The 22047-nt window shown below is 36.5% G+C and overlaps 2 protein-coding genes across 6 annotated transcripts in view; one reads left to right on the top strand and one right to left on the bottom strand.

The window, feature by feature from the left end:
- Positions 1-22047, bottom strand: part of ART3 (ADP-ribosyltransferase 3 (inactive)) — a 143229-nt gene that overhangs the window by 89679 nt on the left and 31503 nt on the right. The gene's annotated exons all lie outside the window — the stretch shown is intronic.
- Positions 10560-12828, top strand: CXCL11 (C-X-C motif chemokine ligand 11). Its single transcript, XM_080797361.1, has 4 exons — positions 10560-10816; positions 11385-11511; positions 11624-11696; positions 11930-12828. Exons 1-4 carry the CDS (start codon positions 10756-10758, stop codon positions 11969-11971), a joined length of 303 nt encoding a protein of 100 aa, XP_080653487.1. The 5' UTR covers positions 10560-10755; the 3' UTR covers positions 11972-12828.

The raw sequence follows: 22047 nt of genomic DNA, 5'->3' as shown, positions 1-22047 counted from the left end.
GCAAGGGAAACAAAAGCAAACATAAACCACTGGGACTACATCAAAATAAAAAAACTTCTGCACAAAAAGGAAACAATCAACAAGACTAAAATACAACCTATGGATTGGGAGAGGATACTTTCAAATAACGTATCTGATAGTTAGTATTCAAAATACACAAAGAACTGACACAACTCAACACCAATAAAACACATACTCCAATGAAAAAATGGGCATAAGACACAAACAGGTATTTCTCCAAAGAAAACAGAGGGCCAACAACCTCATGAAAAGTTGTCCAACATCACTCATCATCAAGGAAATGCAAAACAAAACCACACTGAGATATCACTTCACAACTGTCAGAATGGCCAAAATAAAAAACACAAGAAACAATAACTGTTGGCGAGCATATAGAGGAAAAGAAACTTCCATGTACTGTTGGTAGGAAAGCAATCTGGTCCAGCCCCTGTGGAAAAAAAGTATGGAGGTTCCTCAAAATATTAAAAATAGAACTACCATATGATCCAGTAATCACACTACTGGGTATTTACACAAAGAATATGAAAACACTAATTCAAAAGGATATGTGATTCCCTATGTTTATTGCAGCATTATTTACAATAGCCAAATTATGAATGCAGTGCAAGTGTCCATCCATACATGAATGGATAAAGATGATGTGGTATACATATACAACAGAGTATTATTTAGCCATAAAAAAGAATGAAATCTTGCCATTTGCAACAACATGGACAGACCTAGAGTGTATAATGTTAAGCAAAAGAAGTCAGAGAAAGACAAATACCATATGATTTCACTCATATGTGGAATTTTAGATACAAACCAAGGAAGAGACAATGCAAAAAAACCAGACTTTTAACTACAGAGAACAGAACTTTTAACTATAGAGAACATTTTAACTATAGAGAACAGAACTTTTAACCATAGAGAACAGACAGCTACCAGAGAGGAGGTGGGTGGGTGGATGGGTGAAACAGGTAAAGAGGATTAAGAGTAAACTTATATTGATGAGCACTAATATATGGAATTACTGAATCATTGTATTGTACACCTGGAACTTAACACAACCCTGTATGCTAACTATACTGGAATGAAAATAAGGTCTTTGGAATCAGGTATTTTGCAACCTTACTAAAAAAAAAAAAACACTGAACTGGAGCACCTGGGTAGCTCAATCAGTTCAAAGTCCAACTCTTGATTTAAACTCAGGGCAGTGAGTTCTAGTCCCACATTGGGCTCCACACCGGGCATGGAGCATGCTTAAGATTCTCCCTCTCCCTCTGCCTGCCACCTCCCCTCCCCAAGCTCATGCATGTATTCTCTCTCTCTGGCTTAAAAAAACAAACAAACAAACAAAAAACACAAAACACCCAAAAAAACAAAAACCACACATCTAACTGCATATTTTAAAAGTGTAAAATTCTTGATATCTAAATGATATCTCAATTAAAAAGCAAGATTGTGAAAAACTAAGGTTTTAAAAACTTTAGGTTGTTAAAAGAATTTAAATGTGGAGTATGTGTAATTAAATACATGATTTCAGGATAAAATTTAAATCTTAATTCTCAAAAGGGTAGTTAAATAATATAAAATAATCATCTGAGAACAGTAGACTACCTATATATCCCAGATTATGCAACAGAAGATGGAAACAGGAGGAAATGTGTGATAGTTACAGTGATTTTCTCATCTTACAAAAGAAAGAACAGAAGATACTACTCATGGTTGATGTAAACAAAGGGAAAATGTTAGTTAGATTAAAAAAAAAAGCTTTATGGATTACTAGCAAAACGTAAAACAATGCATTTCTTTCAAGTCACGTAAGAAAAATGTTCAAGAAAAGATATTTAATTTAAAGTGAAAAAGAAATCTAGGTATGCCCACTGCTGGAGTCCCTGTGGGAAAAAGTATGTAGGTTCCTCCAAAAGTTAAAAATAGAACTACCATATAATCTAGTAATCACATTACTGGGTATTTAAGCAAAGAATATGAAAATGCAAATTCAAAAGGATATATGCACCCTTATGTTTATTACAGGATGATTCACAACAGACAAATCATGGAAACAGCCCAACTGTCCATCCATAGATGAATGTATAAAGATGAGATGTGTGTATAAATCTATATATGTAGATATATAGAAATATACACATGCATATACATACAATGAAATATTAATCCACCATAAAGAAAGAAATCTTGCCATTTACAACAACTTGGATGGATCTAGAGCATATTACTAAACAAAATAAGTCGTTTAGAACCTATAAAACCATATGGTCTTACTCATATGTGGAATTCAAGAAACAAGCAAAAAAAAAAAAAAAAAGAATAAAGGAAAAAAGAGACAAACCAAAAAACTGACCCTTACCAACAGAGAACAAACTGATGCTTACCGGAGAGGAGGTGACTGGGGGGACAGGTGAAATAGGTGAAGAGAGATCAAGAATACATTTATCATGATGAGCACTAAATAATGTACATCTTTTTTTTTTTTACTTAATTTTACTTTTTCAGTGTTGCAAGACTCACTGTTTATGCACCACACCCAGTGCTCCATGCAATACATGCCCTTCTTGATATCCACCACCAGGTTCACCTTTTTTAATCACTAGATCATACACCTGAAACTAAAAGAATACTGTATATTAACTATATTGGAATTTTAAAAAAAAGAAAGAAAACAGAAAATAGCAGGAAAGCATTTTTAAAAGTTTACTAATTACCAATTACTCAGTAAGTAAATTCACCCATTAAGCATCCTTTAGATACAACTTTTTAAAGTATCTGCATATGGCTCATTTAAAACAAACAGGTTGAGAAAGATTGAATGGAAAAGGTATAGATACATAAAAAGAAAATAAGGGTTACATTAAAGTAGAACCCAAGATGTAAAAACATTACATGAAAGAAGAAGATTTTTTAAAAATCCACAAGTCATACAACTTTATACACTGAATAACATGTAAAAACTGTTAAACATACAAAAATAAATGGATATTAAATTCAGAATTACAGGGAGACTTATTTAGATATACAATTATAGTCAGCATAAATATAAGTAAGGTTAAATAAAAGTCATTTCATGTCAAATAATGTAGGCCTTAGATATTAACAGTTTGGACTTAAAAGCAAAAGGTGATAAAAACTGTTTAAGAATGTTCTTTGGGGGGAGGAGCCAAGATGGCAGAGGATTAGCAGGCTGAGATCACATCAGGTAGCAGGAAATCAGCTAGATAGTTTATCAAACCATTGTGAACACCTACAAATCCAACAGGAGATTGAAGAGAAGAGGAGCAGCAATTCTAGAAACAGAAAACCGACCACTTTCTAAAAGGTAGAATCTGCGGAGAAGTGAAGCCAAAGCAACGGGGAATATAGACCGCGGCGGGAGGGGCCAAAATCTGAACTTTTAAAAGTCTGCTCCATGGAGGGGCATTGCTCCAGAGTCTAAGCTGGGGTGAAGCTCATGCGGGACAGCATGGTCTCAGGTCCCGCGGGGTGACAGAAGGTGTCTGAGTGTCTCAGAGCTTGCAGGTATTAGAGCGGGGAAGCCGGCTACAGAGACCGAGCTGAGGAGTGAGCTCTCGACTCGGGGTTACCTTAAACTGTGATCTGCAGCACAGTCAGGCCACTGCTCTCTGAGCAGGGAACCAACAAGGTTGAGGGAGACCCCTAGAAGAGCGCAGGGATCTGCTGGGTTTAGAGACTGCAGGCAGGGCTGTGTGCCAGAGACAGAGACGCTTGGTCACAGGCTGGGTGAGCTCAGAGCGTGGCTGGAGACCAGGGAGATGGGAGGGATTGAGCACTTTTCTCCAAGGGAGCATTGAGGAGTGGGACCCTGAGCTCTTGGCTGCCCAGGCCGGAGATCCAGAGGCCGCCATTTTCATTCCCGTCCTCCAGAACTCTACAGAAAGCATTCAGGGAACAAAAGCTCCTGAAAGCCAACCCAAGCAGATTACTTAGCCTGGCCCCGGGTAATGGCGGTGCAATTCCACCTCAAGCAAAGACATTTGAGAATCACTACAGCAGGCCCCTCCCCAAGAAGATCAGCAAGAAATCCAGCCAAGACCAAGTTCACTTACCAAGGAGAACAGCAGAATTCCAGAGGAGGAGAAAGCAAAGCATGGAATTCAAGGCTTTCTCCCTATGATTCTTTAGTCTTGCAAAGTTAATTAATTTTTAATTTTATTTTTTTCTTATGCTAAAATTTTTAACTCTCTTTCCTCTTTTAACATTTTTTAACTAGTTTATCTTAGCAATACCTTTCATAAAAAAATCTTTTTGAACCTTCATTATTATAGACATATTTTATCCTTCATTGTATCTAACTTTATTTTTTGTATACACATAGGATTTTTTCTTCTAAAAAAATTTGGGATTCAACTTCTTCTAACAGATTAAAATATATCCTAAATCCAGCACAGGGCTTTGTTCTAGTCTCCAGCATGAGCAAATTCTCTCCACTTTCTTTTTCTTTATTCTCCCAACCAACTTATCTTATCAACTCCTTTTTTTAGAAATTTTTTAAAAAAATTTTTCATCTTTATACTCATATATCATCCCTTCATCGTGTTTACCTTTATTATTTGGGGTGTGTGTGTGTGTATATTTTTGATTCTTTAAAATTTTGGGAGTTAGTTTCTTGTAAGAGACCAAAATACTCCCAAAATTAAGTGGATGACTCTGTTCTATGCACCAGTCTAATATATATATTTTCTTTTTTCTATTTTTTCTTTATTTTTTCTTTTTTTTTTTTTCTGAACTTCTTTTTACCCCTTACTTCCCCCTACAATTTGGGGACTCTTCTGATTTTGTTAAAGCACATTTTCCTGGGGTCTTTGCCATCGTTGTAGTATTTTATTCTCTCCTTCATATATTCTTACCTGGATAAAATGACAAGGCAGAAAAACCACAAAAAAAAGAACAAGAGGTAGTACCAAAGGCTAGGGACCTAATCAATACAGATTAGGTATTATGTCAGATCTAGAGTTCAGATAATATGTCAGATCTAAAGTTCAGAACGACGATTCTCAAGGTGCTAGCTGGGCTCGAAAAAGGCATGGAAGATATTAGAGAAATTCTGGAGAAATAAAAGCCCTTTCTGGAGAAATAAAAGAACTAAAATCTAACCAACTTGAAATTAAAAAAAGCTATTAATGAGGTGCAATCAAAGATGGAGGCTCTTACTGATAGGATAAATGAGGCAGAAGAGAGAATTAGTGATATAGAAGACCAAATGACAGAGAATAAAGAAGCTGAGCAAAAAAAAAGACAACTACTGGACCACGAGGGGAGAATTCAAGAGATAAGTAATACCATAGGATGAAACAACATTAGAATAATTGGGATTCCAGAAGAAGAAGAAAGAGCGGGGAGCAGAAGGTATATTGAACAAATTATTGTAGAGAATTTCCCTAATACGGCAAAGGGAACAAGCATCAAAATCCAGGAGGCACAGAGAACCCCCCTCAAAATCAATAAGAATAGGCCACACCCCATCATCTAATAATAAAACTTACAAGTCTGAGTGACAGAGAAAATCCTGAAAGCAGCCCGGGAAAAGAAGTCTGTAACAAACAATGGTACAAATATTAGATTGGCAGCAGACTTATCCATAGAGACCTGGCAGGCCAGAAAGAACTGGCATGATATATTCAGAGCACTAAACAAGAAAAACATGCAGCCAAGAATACTATATCCGGCTAGGCTATCATTGAAAATAGAAGGAGAGATAAAAAGCTTCCAGGACAAACAAAAACTAAAAGAATTTGTAAACACCAAACCAGCTCTACAGGAAATATTGAAAGGGGTCCTCTAAGCAAAAGAGAGCCTAAAAGTAGTAGACCAGAAAGGAACAGAGACAATATACAGTAACAGTCACCTAACAGGCAATACAATGGCACCAAATTCATCTCTCTCAATAGTTACCCTGCATGTAAACAGGCTAAATGCTCCAATCAAAAGACACAGGATATCAGAATGGATAAAAAAAACCAAACCCATTAATATGCTGTCTATAAGAAACTCATTTTAGACCCAAAGACACGTCCAGATTAAAAAGGGAGGGAGTGGAAAACAATTTACCATGCTAATGGACATCAAAAGAAAGCTGGGGTGGCAATCCTTAGATCAGATAAATCAGATTTTAAGCCAAAGACTATAATAAGAGATGAGGAAGGATACTATAGCATACTCAAAGGGTCTGTCCAACAAGAAGACCTAACAATTTTAAATATCTATGCTCCTAACATGGGAGCAGCCAACTATATAAACCAACTAATAACAAAATCAAAGAAATACATTGACAATAATACAATAATAGTAGGGGACTTTAACACTCCCCTCACTGAAATGGACAGATCATCCAAGCAAAAGATCAACAAGGAAATAAAGGCCTTAAATGACACACTGGACCAGATGGACATCACAGATATATTCAGAACATTCCATCCCGAAGCAAAAGAACATACCTTCTTCTCTAGTGCACATGGAACAATCTCCCGAATAGACTACATCCTGGGTCATAAATCAGGTCTCAGCCGGTATCAAAAGACTGGAATCATTCCCTGCATATTTTCAGACCACAATGCTCTAAAGCTAGAACTCAATCACAAGAGGAAATTTGAAAAGAACTGAAATACATGGAGACTAAAGAGCATCCTTCTAAAGAATGAATGGGTCAACCAGGAAATTAAAGAAGAATTGAAAAAATTCATGGAAACAAATGATAATGAAAACACAACGGTTCAAAATCTGTGGGACACAGCAAAGGCAGTCCTGAGAGGAAAATATATAGCGATAGAAGCCTTTCTCAAAAAACAAGAAAGTTCACAAATACACAACCTAAACCTACACCTAAAGGAGCTGGAGAAAGAACAACAAAAAATGCCTAAACCCAGTAGGAGAAGAGAAAATAATAAAGATCAGAGCATAAATCAATAAAACAGAAACCAAAAAATCAAGAGAACAAATCAACGAAATGAGGAGCTGGTTCTCTGAAAGAATTAATAAGATTGATAAACCCCTGGCCAGACTTATCAAAAAGAAAAGAGAAAGGACCCAAATAAATAAAATCATGAATAAAAGAGGAGAGATCACAACCAACACCAAAGAAATACAAACAATATAAGAACATATTATGAGCAACTCTACGCCAGCAAATTTGACAATCTGGAAGAAACGGATACATTGCTAGAGACATATAAACTACCAAAACTGAACCAGGAAGAAACAGAAAACCTGAACAGACCCATAACCAGTAATGAGATTGAAGTAGTCATCAAAAATCTCCAAACAAACAAGAGCACAGGGCCAGATGGCTTCCCAGGGGAATTTTACCAAACATTTAAAGAAGAATTAATTCCATGGGGCACCTGGGTGGCTCAGTGGGTTAAGCCTCTGCCTTCGGCTCAGGTCATGATCTCAGGGTCCTGGGATCAAGTCCCATATCGGGCTCTCTGCTCAGCAGGGAGCCTGCTTCTGCCCTCTCTCTCTCTGCCTGCCTGTCTGCCTACTTGTGATCTCTCTCTGTCAAATAAATAAATAACATCTTTTAAGAAGAAGAAGAAGAAGAAGAAGAAGAAGAAGAAGAAGAATTAATTCCTATTCTCCTGAAACTGTTCCAAAAAATAGAAATGGAAGGAAAACTTCCAAACTCATTTTATGAGGCCAGCATTACCTTGATCCCAAAACCAGACAAGGATCCCATCAAAAAAGAGAATTACAGACCAATATCCTTGATGAACACAGATGCAAAAATTCTCACCAAAATACTAGCCAATAGGATCTAACAGTACATTAAAATGATTATTCACCACAACCAAGTGGGATTTATTCCAGGGCTGCAAGGCTGGTTCAACATCTGCAAATCAATCAATGTGATACAATACATTATGAAAAGAAAGAGCAAGAGCCATACGATACTCTCAATAGATGCTGAAAAAGCATTTGACAAAGTATAGCATCCTTTCCTGGTCAAAATTCTGCAAAGTGTAGGGATGGAGTGTACATACCTCAATATCATCAAAGCCATCTATGAAAAACCCACAGCGAATATCATTCAATGGAGAAAAACTGAGAGCTTTTCCGCTAATGTCAGGAACACGGCAGGGATGTCCATTATCACCACTGCTATTCAACGTAGTACTAGAAGTCCTAGCCTCAGCAATCAGACAAACAAAAAGAAATTAAAGGCATCCAAATCAGCAAAGAAGTTGTCAAACTCTCACTCTTTGCAGATAATATGTACTTTATGTGCTAAATAAACCCCAAAGACTCCAGTCCAAATCTGCTAGAACTTGTACAGGAATTCAAATAAAGTGTCAGGATATAAAATCAATGCACAGAAATCAGTTGCATTTCTATACACCAACAACAAGACAGAAGAAAGAGAAATTAAGGAGTCAATCCCATTTACAATTGCACCCAAAACCATAAGATACCTCAGAATAAACCTAACCAAAGAGGCAAAGAATCTGTACTCAGAAAACTATAAAGTACTCATGAAAGAAATTAAGGCAGACACACCCAAAAAGGGAAAAAAACATTCCATGCTTATGGATTGGAAGAACAAATATTGTGAAAATGTCTATGCTACCTAAAGCGATCTACATGCTTAATGCAATCCCTATCAAAATCCCATCCATTTTTTTCAAAGAAATGGAACAAATAATTCTAAAATTTATTTGGAATCAGAAAAGACCTCGAATAGCCAGAGGAATATTGAAAAAGAAAGCCAAAGTTGGTGGCATCACAATTTCAGTCTTCAAGCTCTATTACAAAGCTGTCATCATCAAGACAGTATGGTACTGGCACATAAACAGACACATAGATGAATGGAACAGAATAGAGAGCCCAGATATAGACTCTCAGCTCTATGGTCAACTAATCTTTGACAAAGCAGGAAAGAATGTCCAATGGAAAAAAGACAGTCTCTTCAACAAATGTTGTTGAGAAAATTGGACAGCCACATGCAGAAAAATGAAACTGGACCATTTCCTTACACCACACACGAAAATAGACTCAAAATGGATGAAGGACCTCAATGTGAAAAAGGAATCTATCAAGATCTTTGAGGAGAACACAGGCAGCAACCTCTTTGACTACAGCTGCAGCAACTTCTTCCTAGGAACATCACCAAAGGCAAGGGAAGCAAGGGCAAAAATGAACTATTGGGACCTCATCAAGATCAAAAGCTTTTGCACAGCAAAGGAAACAGTTAACAAAATCAAAAGACAACTGACAGAATGATATTTGCAAACGACATATCAGATAAAGGGCTAGTATCCAAAATCTATAAAGAACTTAACAAACTCAACACCCAAAGAACAAATGATCCAATCAAGAAATGGGCAGAGGACATGAACAGACATTTCTGCAAAGAAGACATCCAGATGGCCAACAGACACATGAAAAAATGCTCCACATCACTCGGCATCAGGGAAATACAAATCAAAACCACAATGAGATACCACTTCACACCAGTCAAAATGGCTAAAATTAACAAGTCAGGGAATGACAGATGCTGGCAAGGATGCAGAGAAAGGGGAACCCTCCTACACTGTTAGTGGGAATGCAAGCTGGTGCAGCCACTCTGGGAAACCATATGGAGGTTCCTCAAAAAGTTGAAAATAAAGCTACCCTATGACCCAGCAGTCGCAGTACCAAGTATTTAGCCTAAAGATACAAATGTAGTGATCCAAAGGGGCACGTGCACCCAAATGTTTATAGCAGCAATGTCCACAATAGCCAAACTATGGAAAGAACCTAGATGTCCATCAACAGACGAATGGATAAAGATGATGTGGTGTATATATATGCAATGGAATACTATGCAGCCATCAAAAGAAATGAAATCTTGCCATTCGCAATGACATGGATGGAACCAGAGGGTATTACGCTTAGCAAAATAAGTCAATTAGAGAAAGACAATTATCATATGATCTCCCTGATATGAGGAAGTTGAGAGGCAACATGGGGAGTTTGGAGGGTAGGAAAAGAATAAATGAAACAAGATGGCATCAGGAGGGAGACAAACCATAAGAGTCTCTTAATCTCACAAAACAAACTGAGGTTTGCCGGGGTGAGGGGGGTAGGGAGAGGGTGGTGGGGTTATGGACATTGGGAAAGGTATGTGCTATGGTGAGTGCTGTGAAGTGCGTAAACCTGGCGATTCACAAACCTGTACCCCTGGGGCTAATAATACATTATATGTTAATAAAAAATAAAAAATTTTAATAACAAAATTTTTTTATACTGATGTGAAGAATGGAGGGTGAACAGAGTAGGAAGACAATCTTCCTGAATGAAAGAATGAATGGCAAAAAAAGAAAGAAAAAGAAAGAAAGAATGAATGAATGGCAATCAGAATTCATTGCCCATGGTCAATCCCATAATGAAACACATTTCTAGGAAATGCTACTTTGAGAAGGCTGGTTCCCATTTGGGTGTACCTTATTCTATGTTTATATAGCTCTTTGCTCTTTACAAAGTGCTTTCACATTCCTAATACTCGCAGCACTGTAACAAACAGGAAAGGACAGTGACATGTAGATGAGAACAAAATAGAAACTCCTGGAAGCAAAAGAGCATGACTCAAGAAGGGGAATTCCTGTTGTCCTAAGAGGACTGTAGGTGTATAAAAATGCCTTACATATGCCAGTCAAGAACCTTCTTTCACATTCAGCGTTTCTACTCCCTCCAAGAAGAGTATCAACACTGAAGCAGCAGCAACAGCAGTGAAAGACAAACATGAGTGTGAAGGGCATGGTTATCGCCTTGACTGTGATAGTCTGTGCTACAGTCGTTCAAGGTATATGGTACCTTTTATTTCTTAGCTTATAAATTCATTTTCTAATGCTTCAAAAATGTCTTTGTTTCCATCTTTTTTAAAAGATTTAGTAAATTTTTATTTAATCTCACACATTAGAAGTTACTACTGTTTTGACAGACAATGTTTGAAGTGTTTACGGTACTAGAAATGGTTATTGAAACTAGAATTGATAAACTTCATGGAGTTTTTGATTTGGCTACAATATCTGGCAAGAGCCTTTAGCAATTTAAATGCCTGTTAAGATTTTATGTGAGATAATATTATTAGCTTTCTGGATATATCCTTGAGCATGGAAACGAGAGAAATTATCTTAATCTCCAATAACTTTCCATGCTTCCTTTTATTCTTTAGTGGTTTACAAATTTAAAGAGAGAATCAACATGTTACTTATGTTCCTTTCCCAGTAACAGCAGTGTCAAGTGCTATCTGACAGATTGCTATCTTTATCCTTAATGAGAACCCTGCTCACATTCTTCACCAGAATTATAAACTACAATCATCTGTTGCAATCGGAAGTACTTGTAACTGATGCTGTGGTCTGTTCTAGGCTTCCCCATGTTCAAGGGGGGACGCTGTCTTTGCATAGGCACTGGAGTAAAAGCAGTGAAAGTGGCAGATATTGAAAAAGCAACCATAATTTACCCGAGTAACAGCTGTGACAAAATAGAAGTGATGTAAGTAATGAACTTGCTAAAGAGGACAGTGGAGGGAAGCTTTTTTACGTTTTTGTTTTGCTTATGTTTTTCCAACCAAAATGTAAAACTGTTTTGGATCTTCCCTCAACAGTATCAACCTTAAAGCACATAAAGGACAAAGATGCCTAAATCCCAAATCGAAGCAAGCAAGCATTATAATCAAGGTAGGGTATCAGATTACTGGTATTTTATAATTAATTTTAACCAAGACAGGTCTTTTGAAAAACAGACTTGAAGAAAAGATTGTTCTGCTAGGATTTTGTGTGAAGCATTGTGATAAGAGGGCTTTGATTTCACTAACTTTCCTTTTCTGCGGGAGGTTTTTACATGTCAACTTAATCACTGGGAAACAAGAACAGCACAATGCCAAAAAAAACCTCTCATTTTCTCATTTCAGAAAATTCAAAGAATGAATTTTTTAAAACATCAAAATGTATGAAGTCCTGGGGAAAGAGGATTTGAAAACCTAGAACAAGAGTAACTGTGACAACTAAAGTGATAAGAATTCCACAGTAAGAAACGGATTTTCTTCCTGCCTGTTGCAAAGTACATTCATTCACTTCTATGTCAGCAAACGTCAGAAATCTGATAGTTAGAACTATTCTTTTGTGTCCAAGACAATATTTCTGTATCTAGAAGTTATGTGTTTGTACTTGATCTATCCTGCCACATTACAACCTTCACTTACAATGGAGATATTAACATTATTACTGGAGTCAAGACTGTATGAGTTGAATGCATCCGTGTGTGTAATAAACATTCCCAAATAATTTTTAATGCAAATCCATACTTTTTCCCCAAAATCACAGCACATATATGTTCTTATATATATTACCATTTTATAAAAAAGCTGTAATTCATGAAATGTACTATGAAAAAAATTATAAGCTAAGGACACAGATAAGACTATAAATATTTCATAACTAAATCAGTAGTTCTGGCCTTAATTTTATTTTTTTTAGCAACTGTTTTTTCATTGGGATTTTGTTGTGGTGGCTTGGTTTTATTTATTTATTTTTTAAGTCAGCTCCACACTGGGAGCCTAACACAGGGCTTGAATTCCCAACCCTGAGATCAAGACTTGAGCTGAGACCAAGAGTTGGACACTCAACCGACTGAGCCACCCATGCACCCCTTTCATTGAGATGTGCAATAAGGATATGTGTGTTTACTGTGCATTTTGGTTTTATATATACTTAAAAGTTGTAGCAATAATTTAGATACATTTTAACTTAAATATAAAACACTTCTGTCTACCAAAAAATGTTAAAAAATGAATATATGCATATGTCTGGCAAATCACCTTTACTTTCTGGGTTTTTTTTTTTTAATTTAAATTCCAGTTATAGTTAATATACAGTGTGATATTAGTTTCAGGTGTAGAATTCAGGTGGATTCAAAACTTAGATACAACACCTGGGTGCTCATCATAAGTATCCTCCTTAATCCCCATCACCTATTTAACCCATTTTTCCTCCCACCTACCTCCCCTTGGTAATTATCCATTTGTTCTCTATGGTTAAGACTTTGTTTCTTGGTTTGTCTTTTTTTCCCCCCATGTTCATCTGTTTTGTTTCTTAAGTTCTACATATAAGTGGAATTTATGGTACTTGTCTTTCTCTGACTGACTTATTTCGCTTAGTGTAATAATACTTTCTAGCTCCATCTGAGTCATTGCAAATGGCAAGATTTCATTCTTTTTTATGGCTGAGTAGTATTTCTATATATATATATATATATATATATATCTCACAATATTTCACTGTGTGTGTGTATACATCACGTCTTCTTTATACTTTCAATAATCAGTGGATATTTGGGCTCTTTCCATAATTTGGCACTTGACGAAGTATAACATCCATTCATGATAAAAACCCTCAACAAAGTAGGATTAGCAGGAACATACTTCAACATAATGAAGGCAACATACAAAAAAACCTATGGCTAATATCATCCTCAATGGGGAAGAACTAAGAGCTTTTCCTCTGTGGTCAGGAACAAGCCAGGGATATACACTCTCACTACTATTTAACAACATCCTGGAAATGCTAGCCACAGCAGTAAGACAACAAAAAGAAATAAAAGGCATCCAAATTGGCAAGGAGGAAGCCAAACTTTCACTATTTTGCAGAGGACATGACACTCTATAGAGAAAATCTGAAAGACTTCACCAAAAAATTGCTAAAATTGATACACATATTCAGTGAATTCACAGGGAATAAAATCAATATACAGAAATTTTTGTTGCATTTCTATACACCAATAATAAAACAGCAGAAAGGGAAATCAGGAAATCAATCCCATTTACAATTGTACCAAAAACCGTAAGATCTCTAGGAATAAACCTAACCAACAAGGTTAAAGATCTGTACTCCAGGATTCTTTTTCTTAGAAAAACACATAATCTACTTTTTAGTCATGCCTACACCATGAAATTTGGTGTTATCTAGATAATTTTAACTTGAAAAAAATCAAAATCGTTTTCTTGTAGTAAAATATCACAAACTTTCTTAAAACAGAAACGATATGCTTTCTAAAAATTGAGATGCCTTTAACAATTTTAACTTGTATTTCAAGAAATAAACAGCTACCTGTCATCATATAGAATTGTTTAGAAATATATTTTAATGGGTAATTGTGAAAGACAGTGATCTTTTTTTAAAGGGGTCTTCCTAGGTCCAAAACCCCTTCTTACCTAGGGAAAATCCCTTATTATGGGAATTTGGGTTGGAGGTCAAAAGAGAAAAACCAAAGGAAGGCGATCTCCCAGGCAGCCAGAGCAAGGTCTTAGCATGACCACTCCTACCCTAGACTTTGAACTCCAGCTGGCACTACAAAGATGTTATCAGTAAAGGAAAAAAAAAAAAAAGTAGTATTTAAAGTGGCAGTAGTAGTAGTATAAATCTTTGATTTGTGGCTTCCTAACACATATTCCTATAGCGTGAATATGGCTAGTCCTTCCGGTAACCTAGCTCTCTCGGGGTTTTTTCCATTTTCTAAGCCTGATTCTTCCGTCTTCCTACAGATTCTTCAACTAACAATTAAATTCCTTTTCTTTTGAAGCTAACCAGTCAGTGTTGGTTTCTCTGTATGTAACCAAAAATCTTAGCTGATTTAGCACTTTATATCAATACCTAGATACTTGTTTATTTAAAAACAAAAAAGAGGGGCACCTACATGGTTCAAATGGTTGGACACCTGCCTTTGGCTCAGTTCATAATCTCCAGATCTTGGGATCAAGCCCCCCACTATATCAAGCCCCCCATTATAGTATGTTATAATATAGATATATATAGTATAAAGACATAGTATAGACATATAGCATAAATATATATTTTATATATCACTAACTTACATAAACTTCCATACTGAAATGAGACTTCTATATAAATACCTAGGATGGTTTTGAGACCTGGATCTAGTATTTTACTATTGGCAGACATTTCTTTAATAGTATCTTTAAAAATTCATTGAGTTAGAACTACATGATAAATTTGGTTCTTTTAGAAAAGTAGTATAGACCAGCACACTATTATTGAGTAGATAACATATATTTAAATTTCTTCTGGCAAAATAAGCATTAAAAAATATACTTGAGCCAAGATTCTTCCCACCTCAGTACCTTTGCACATACTATTCCTTCTGCCTATTTTTTTTCACTAAACTAATGCCTACCAATTACTTAGATCTCAGTTTAAATGACATTTTCAACAAGAGGTCATGCGTGAAACCACCCCTTCAATCTCAGACTAGATATCCTATTTATTTCTTTTCATAACACTGTCTTCTTTTCTATTATACTATTTATTGCAACTATAACTGTAAAAACTCTTCCTCTGCTTTATATCTACTCTCCCTCCCACAAGTATAAACTCAATAAGAAAGCCATTTTAGTCCTAATCCACAGTAAAGTGCCGGGCACATGAGACTCTCAAAATATTTGAGAATAGAATGACTGGCAACAGAAACTAATTGGTTTGGAGTGAAGGTACAAAGGACTTCAAAAGTCCATCTAAACAACCTTGAGTTTTACTGTTTATAAAGTGGAGATTCAAGAAATGTACAAGAATAGGAGATTGAGCCATCCAATTATTCTAAATTATTCTGGGAATGGGACGCAAGGTTGACTGGAATTGGGAAAGACTGGGAAAAGAAATATTTTTTCATAATTCAGGTCTGTATTTCCTAAACTTCATATGATTCTAATACCATCTTCATAACTTTTTACATTTTCTGATCAATCTTCATTCTATTTTGTCAAATCTGTGTATCGCCTTTATTTATTGTCACCTGCTATAGAAATAAAATGTAACAATAAAAGGAAACACAATGAACAAATACTAAATTCCAGCTAGATGTTATTGTGTACCAAATTTCAAAACCTCAGGCCTTCTCTGTTTGTCAAAGAGAGATGAACATTGTTAATAAGGTGGTTGAAAGCCATACTAATACCAAATTGAGACTTTCCATGATTTAACAAGGGGTACTAAAATTAAAATGAGACTAATTAAACTAATATTAAATGTTATTATCAGTGAGCCCCTGGTATTGTCCCACATTTCAGGTAACACTGGTTTGAAAAGTAAGGGGAGTAAGTTGAACAGCATTACTACCATACAACCCACCAATCCCACTCCTAGGTATGTAACTAAAAGAAATGAAAACAGTTAATTCAAACGAAAACTTACACACAAATGTTCGGACAGTACTATTCACAATAGCTGAAAGGTAGAAACACCCAAATATCCATCAAACGATAAATGGATAAAGAAAATGTGGTGTATATTCACAATAGAATATTATTTAGCCATAAAAAGAAATGAAATACTGACATAGACTACAATACATATTAACCCCAAAAATAAGACGCTAAGGGGCTCCTGGGTGGCTCAGTCAGTTAAGTGGTCAACTCTCAATTTTGGCTCGGGCTCCACACGCTCAGCATGGAGTCTGCTTGTCCCTCTCCGTACCCCCACGCCCCGCCACTTGTGCTGTTTGTCTCTCTCACTCTCTCTCTAAAATAAATAAAAACTTTGGGGTGGGTGGGAAAAGATGCTAAGTAAAAGAAACCAAACACAAAAGGTAACATATGTAAGATTCCATTTATATGAATTATCTAGTATAGGCACATCCATAGAAACGGAAACAGATTAGTGGTTGTCAGGGGCTGAGAGAAGATAATGAGGAGTGACTGCTTAATGGGTACAGAGTTTCTGTCTGGGTAATAAAAAAATTTAGAGAATAGTGATGATTGTATAACACTGTGAGTGCACTTAAAGCCACTGAATTGTATACTTTTAAGTGGTTAAAATGTTAACCTTTATGTGTGCTTTATCATGATATAAAAAATAAGGGCTAAACTGAATAAGGGTAAAAACAGAAATATGGAGAAATTACATTGCTGAAAGAAAATCATTAAGACTTAGTGACAGATTAGATGTGAAGGCTGAAGCTGAGGAAAGGAATCAAGGAAAAAGCTAAGGATCTGAATCTGAAATTAAAGCAAAGCAGGGAATCAGGAAAAGCTGAGATTTTGATGTTTAAAAGATTAATAATGTCACTAGCACAAATAGGGAGATCAAGGGAAGATATGGTTTAGGGAAGAAAACTATAGGTTGGGATATATGTATTTAAAGATGTTATTTATTTGAGGACAGAGAGAGAAAGGGAGAGAGAAGGAGCAGGGGGAGGGACAGAGGGAGCAGGGAGTGGACTTGGGGATTGATCCTGGGACTCCAGGATGATGACCTGAGCCAAAGGCAGATGATTAACCAACTGAGCCACCCAGGCACCCCTGTAGGTTGAGTTTTAACTATATATAACCTGAGATACCAAATATTTACAGTGATTTAGAAATGCGGAACTGTTTCCTCTAACTAAAAGGAGCTTATAAATAGATGGGATAATTTTGCATAATAGTACTAGAAAAGATTATAATTATGTTTGGCTATTGAATACATACTAAATACATCCACATAGAATATACTTCTTTATTATATGTTTTTACTGCTTTAAATGTTGTTCAGCTCTGGTTTTCTCTGATATCTTCTAAAATGCAAAGCTGGTTATTTTCCTTTTAAAATCTTTCAACACGGGGCACCTGGGTGGCTCAATGGGTTAAGCCTCTGCCTTCAGCTCAGGTCATGATCTCAGGGTCCTGGGATCAAGCCCCACATCAGGCTCTCTGCTCAGTAGGGAGCCTGCTTCCCCCCCTCTTTCTCTGCCTGCCTCTCTGCCTACTTGTGATCTCTGTCAAATAAATAAAATCTTTAAAAAAATCTTCCAACACCTTCTCACTGCCTTCTGAATAAAGTATCCAGGTGTGCACTGTCTCTGTAACGGCTCTGCAAAACAAGCGCTGAACACCCTTTCACTTTTCTCCATAAAAGCTAAAATCCTCTTTGGATTCCTTTCAGTTCTCAAAAACAGATACTAATATGTCTTTTGTTAAGAATGAAGTGGCATGCAGCACCTGGGTTGCTCAGTTGGTTAAGTGTCCAACTTCGATTCAGTTCATGATCTCAGACTCCTGGGATGGAACCACGCCTGTCTGGCTCTGTTTGTCCTTCTGCCCCTCCCCCCAATCGTACATGCTTGCTCTTTTTTTTTTTTTTAATATTTTATTTATTTGACAGCAATCACAAGTAGGCAGAGAGGCAGGCAGAGAGAGAGAGGGGGAAGCAGGCTCCCCGCCAAGCAGAGAGCCCGATGTGGGGCTTGATCTCAGGGCCCTGAGATCATGACCTGAGCCGAAGGCAGAGGCTTAACCCACTGAGCCACCCAGGCGCCCCGATGCTTGCTCTCTTGCTCAACTAAATAAAATCTTTAAAAAAAAAAGAAAAGAAAAGAAAAAGTAGTGTAACACAAGCTTTCAAAATATAAGGGATACTTGTACACCTTATAAAGTGATCATTAAGACTAAATGTGATAAATTTAAGATTAAATATGAAATCTTTAAAAAATAGCACAACCACCTTACACCAGTTAGAATGACAAAAATTAACAAGACAGGAACAACAAATGGTGAAGAAGATGTGGAGAAGGGGGAACCCTCTTACACTGTTGGTGGGAATGCAAGTTGGTGCAGCCACTGTGGAAAACAGTGTGGAGATTCCTCAAAAAATTAAAAACAGAGCTACCCTATGACCTGGCAATTGCACTACTGGGTATTTACCCAAAGATACAGATGCCATCTGTACCCCAATGTTCATAGCAGCAATGTCCACAATAGCCAAACTGTGGAAAGAGCTAAGATGCCCTTCAACCCTTGAATGGATAAAGAAGATATGGTCCATACATACAATGGAATATTACTCAGCAGTCAGAAAGGATGAATACCCAACTTTTGCATCAACGTGAACGGTACTGGAGGAGATTATGCTGAGTGAAATAAGTCAAGCAGAAAAAGTAAATTATCATATGGTTTCACTTACTTGTGGAACATAAGGAATAACATGGAGGACATTAGGAGAAGGAAAGGAAAAGTGAATTGGGGGAAATCAGAGGAGGAGACAAACCATAACAGACTGTGAACTCTGAGAAACAAACTGAGGGTTTTAGAGGGGAGGAAGGTGTGGGGGATGGGGGAGCCTGGTGGTGGGCATTAAGGAGGGCACGTATAGCATGGAACACTGGGTATTGTACATAAACAATGAATCCTGGAACACTGCATCAAAAACTAATGATGTATTTTATGGTGACTAACATAACACAATAAAAAAAAATCCAAAAAATAGCACAGCTTAGCACAAAACATATGGTATTAATTTTGATATATTATTAATAAAATAAATTCTAACACTAAGTAGTTTATTCAGGCAGTTAATACAAAAATCAGCCATCCTTCAGTTTTCTTATATTAGGAACCATGCAAAACTACAGAGCCCCTGTTTGAGGATTCACCAGTATATCTTAAACCACTGTCTTCCAACCTTTCTAGAGCTATGAAGAAAAAGAGAGAGAAAAAGAGAAAAATGAAAGAAGTTAAAGAGAAAAATACAGAAAAAGCTTAAAAAAATAGAGACACAAGAGAGAAAGAGAGAGGGGGGAAAGGGAATCAAAAAGGAAACCAATTCCCACCTCCTGTCTTCTTCACCTAACCCCTAATTTTATCTCACACCAGCACATTTATTCAGTTTACTTTACTAATCATAGTCTTTCCATCTCTCCCTCTTCAGTTCTTTGATGTCTGGATTAACAACTCAATGACCCTCTCCGGATAGGATGTTAATTTGAACACATCAATCACTCTACTAAGCCAAAATATTGCCATAATTTAACAGAGATTCTTGGAAACTCCCCAATGCTTAAGATATAAAATGACTCAGAAAAGTAGTGGCATGATTATGCCACATTTCTTTGGCTCCCCTTCAAAGGAGAAATAAAGGATCTAAACCTATTTCTCTGAAGTGAGGACTTAATGGTAAATTAATTTTTTAATGAATCTCAGGTGTATAGATTTGGATTAATCATTTCAGTTGACGATACATACATTGTCTTCTCTGATCCATGCACACATATCCGTACATATATATGTTTGTAATACCATGAAGACCCATGAATTCATGAGAATATTCACAATCACTTAAAATAAAGGTATATAACTATGTTCCTTCCCTATCATGTTTCCTTGTGTCCTCCAACTCAGGATAGAATAAATATCCCGAGTTCTGTGTTCATTATACCCTTTTTTTTTAAGCTGTCGTAAAAGAAACAACATTTTGCTATCTTAATCATTTTCAAGTGCATAGTTCAGTGGCATTAACTACATTCATATTATTGTGCAACCACTGCTCTCTCATTTTTAAAAAAGATTTCTATAAACATACCTAAACAAAATATTAAACTTTAGTTATACTGAACTTTATAAAAAGAGTAATCACTCTGTATTTAATCTCAACACTATTTTACTTGATGCTGTTTTAGAAAAATTCATCTACATTTCCTGTAAACAAACAAGCCTTGCTTGTCTCTTGTCAGTTTTATTCCTGATTATTTTATGTTTTTAAATACCTATTGTTGCTACTATAAATTTTTTCTTTTAAAATGACATTTTAATTATTTGTTACTGATGTAGAAAACATGATACATTGATCTTCTAGCTATCCACTTTGATCAATTCTGATATTACTTTAACACTTAGTAAATTCTTTTGGGTTTTCTATGCAGATGATCTCTACAAAATTTTATTTCTTCCTTTCCAATTCTTATGGATTTCTCTTTCTCCTTTTTTTGTTTTACTTTTCAGGCTAGGAGTTATAGCACAATGAAAATGAAGTGAAAAACGGCATCATCGTCTTGTTTTGTAAATTCCCAGTGCACTTTGTAATAGCTAAGCCAAGTTATCTAAACAAGGCGTTTCCTAAGAGTAAACACTGCATGATTCCAATCCTCAGTTCTACCCAGAGACTCATACCTATGGCTATAGGGTAACAGAAACATCTGATGACACAAACAACTTCACTATCCAGAGAGAAAATACTATTTGTTGCATGTAGGAGAAAAACTAAAATCTGGCAGAGAGCTGGCTATATTTGTGAAAATGCTGGCTCGTAAAAAATTCATTTAGATTTGTTAAAATACCCTTCTAATACCCTGTCATCTTTTAGAACAACCTTAAAGGCAGAAGGATTAGGTGTTACAAAGAGCATCTAAATATAAGAAAACTGAAGCACAGACACAGCTAACATCTAAGATCACAGAGCAAGTGAGAGATACCACTGTATACTCTATCTCTAGATGCCTTGCCCATCCCATCATCCCATAAACTGAAGAAAGCAGAACACTGTATGGTCTAAAATGGATCCAAACAGAAGCTATTCTCAGTTCTCCCAATCATGATGATTTTAAGGGTCTACCACCCACTCTGTACTTTGCTCAGACTGGCTGTGAACGATGAAATGTATCAAATATTTAAAAGTGTGTAACCAATATTACCAAACTTCCGCAGCTAAGAGAAATCTCCTGGGAGTTCAATCAAAACTATGAAAGAGAGGGGTGTCTGGGGGGCTCAGTAGGTTAAGCAACCAACTCTTGATCTCAGCTCAGGTCTTGATCTCAGGGTTGTGAATTCAAGCCCTGTGCTGGGCTCTACACTGGGCATGGAGCCTACCTGGGGGAAAAAAAAACCACACACACACACACAAACACACACACACACACAAAACAAAACAAACAAGAAATTTGTGAAAGGGAAAGTTATGCCTTCCACTCCTACACCCTCCAAGGTACACTGTACATCAACTGAGGGAATTCCCAGTCTACAGAAATCACTGAACTCCTCCTGCTCACTTTTCAGGAAACTTCTTTTAAGCACACTGGTTTCTCGGAAAGCATTTTTTTTTTCTTGGCCCATAGCGAATCAGTCAGGGCAGACTGTTTCTTTTGGCCTGGTGCCATAATTAAAAGCAGCATCTGAAACTGAAACTAAAGACGGAATATTTCCTTAACTCTTCTTTTCTTTCAAAACTAAACTCAGATCAGTGAATACAAAGAAAGGAAGTATGCAAGAGCTTT

This window comes from Martes martes, assembly GCF_963455335.1.
Source record: "Martes martes genome assembly, chromosome: 2".
NCBI classification, from domain to species: domain Eukaryota; kingdom Metazoa; phylum Chordata; class Mammalia; order Carnivora; family Mustelidae; genus Martes; species Martes martes.
Note: the sequence above shows the minus strand (reverse complement) of the source record. Positions and strands in the feature narration are given on the sequence as shown.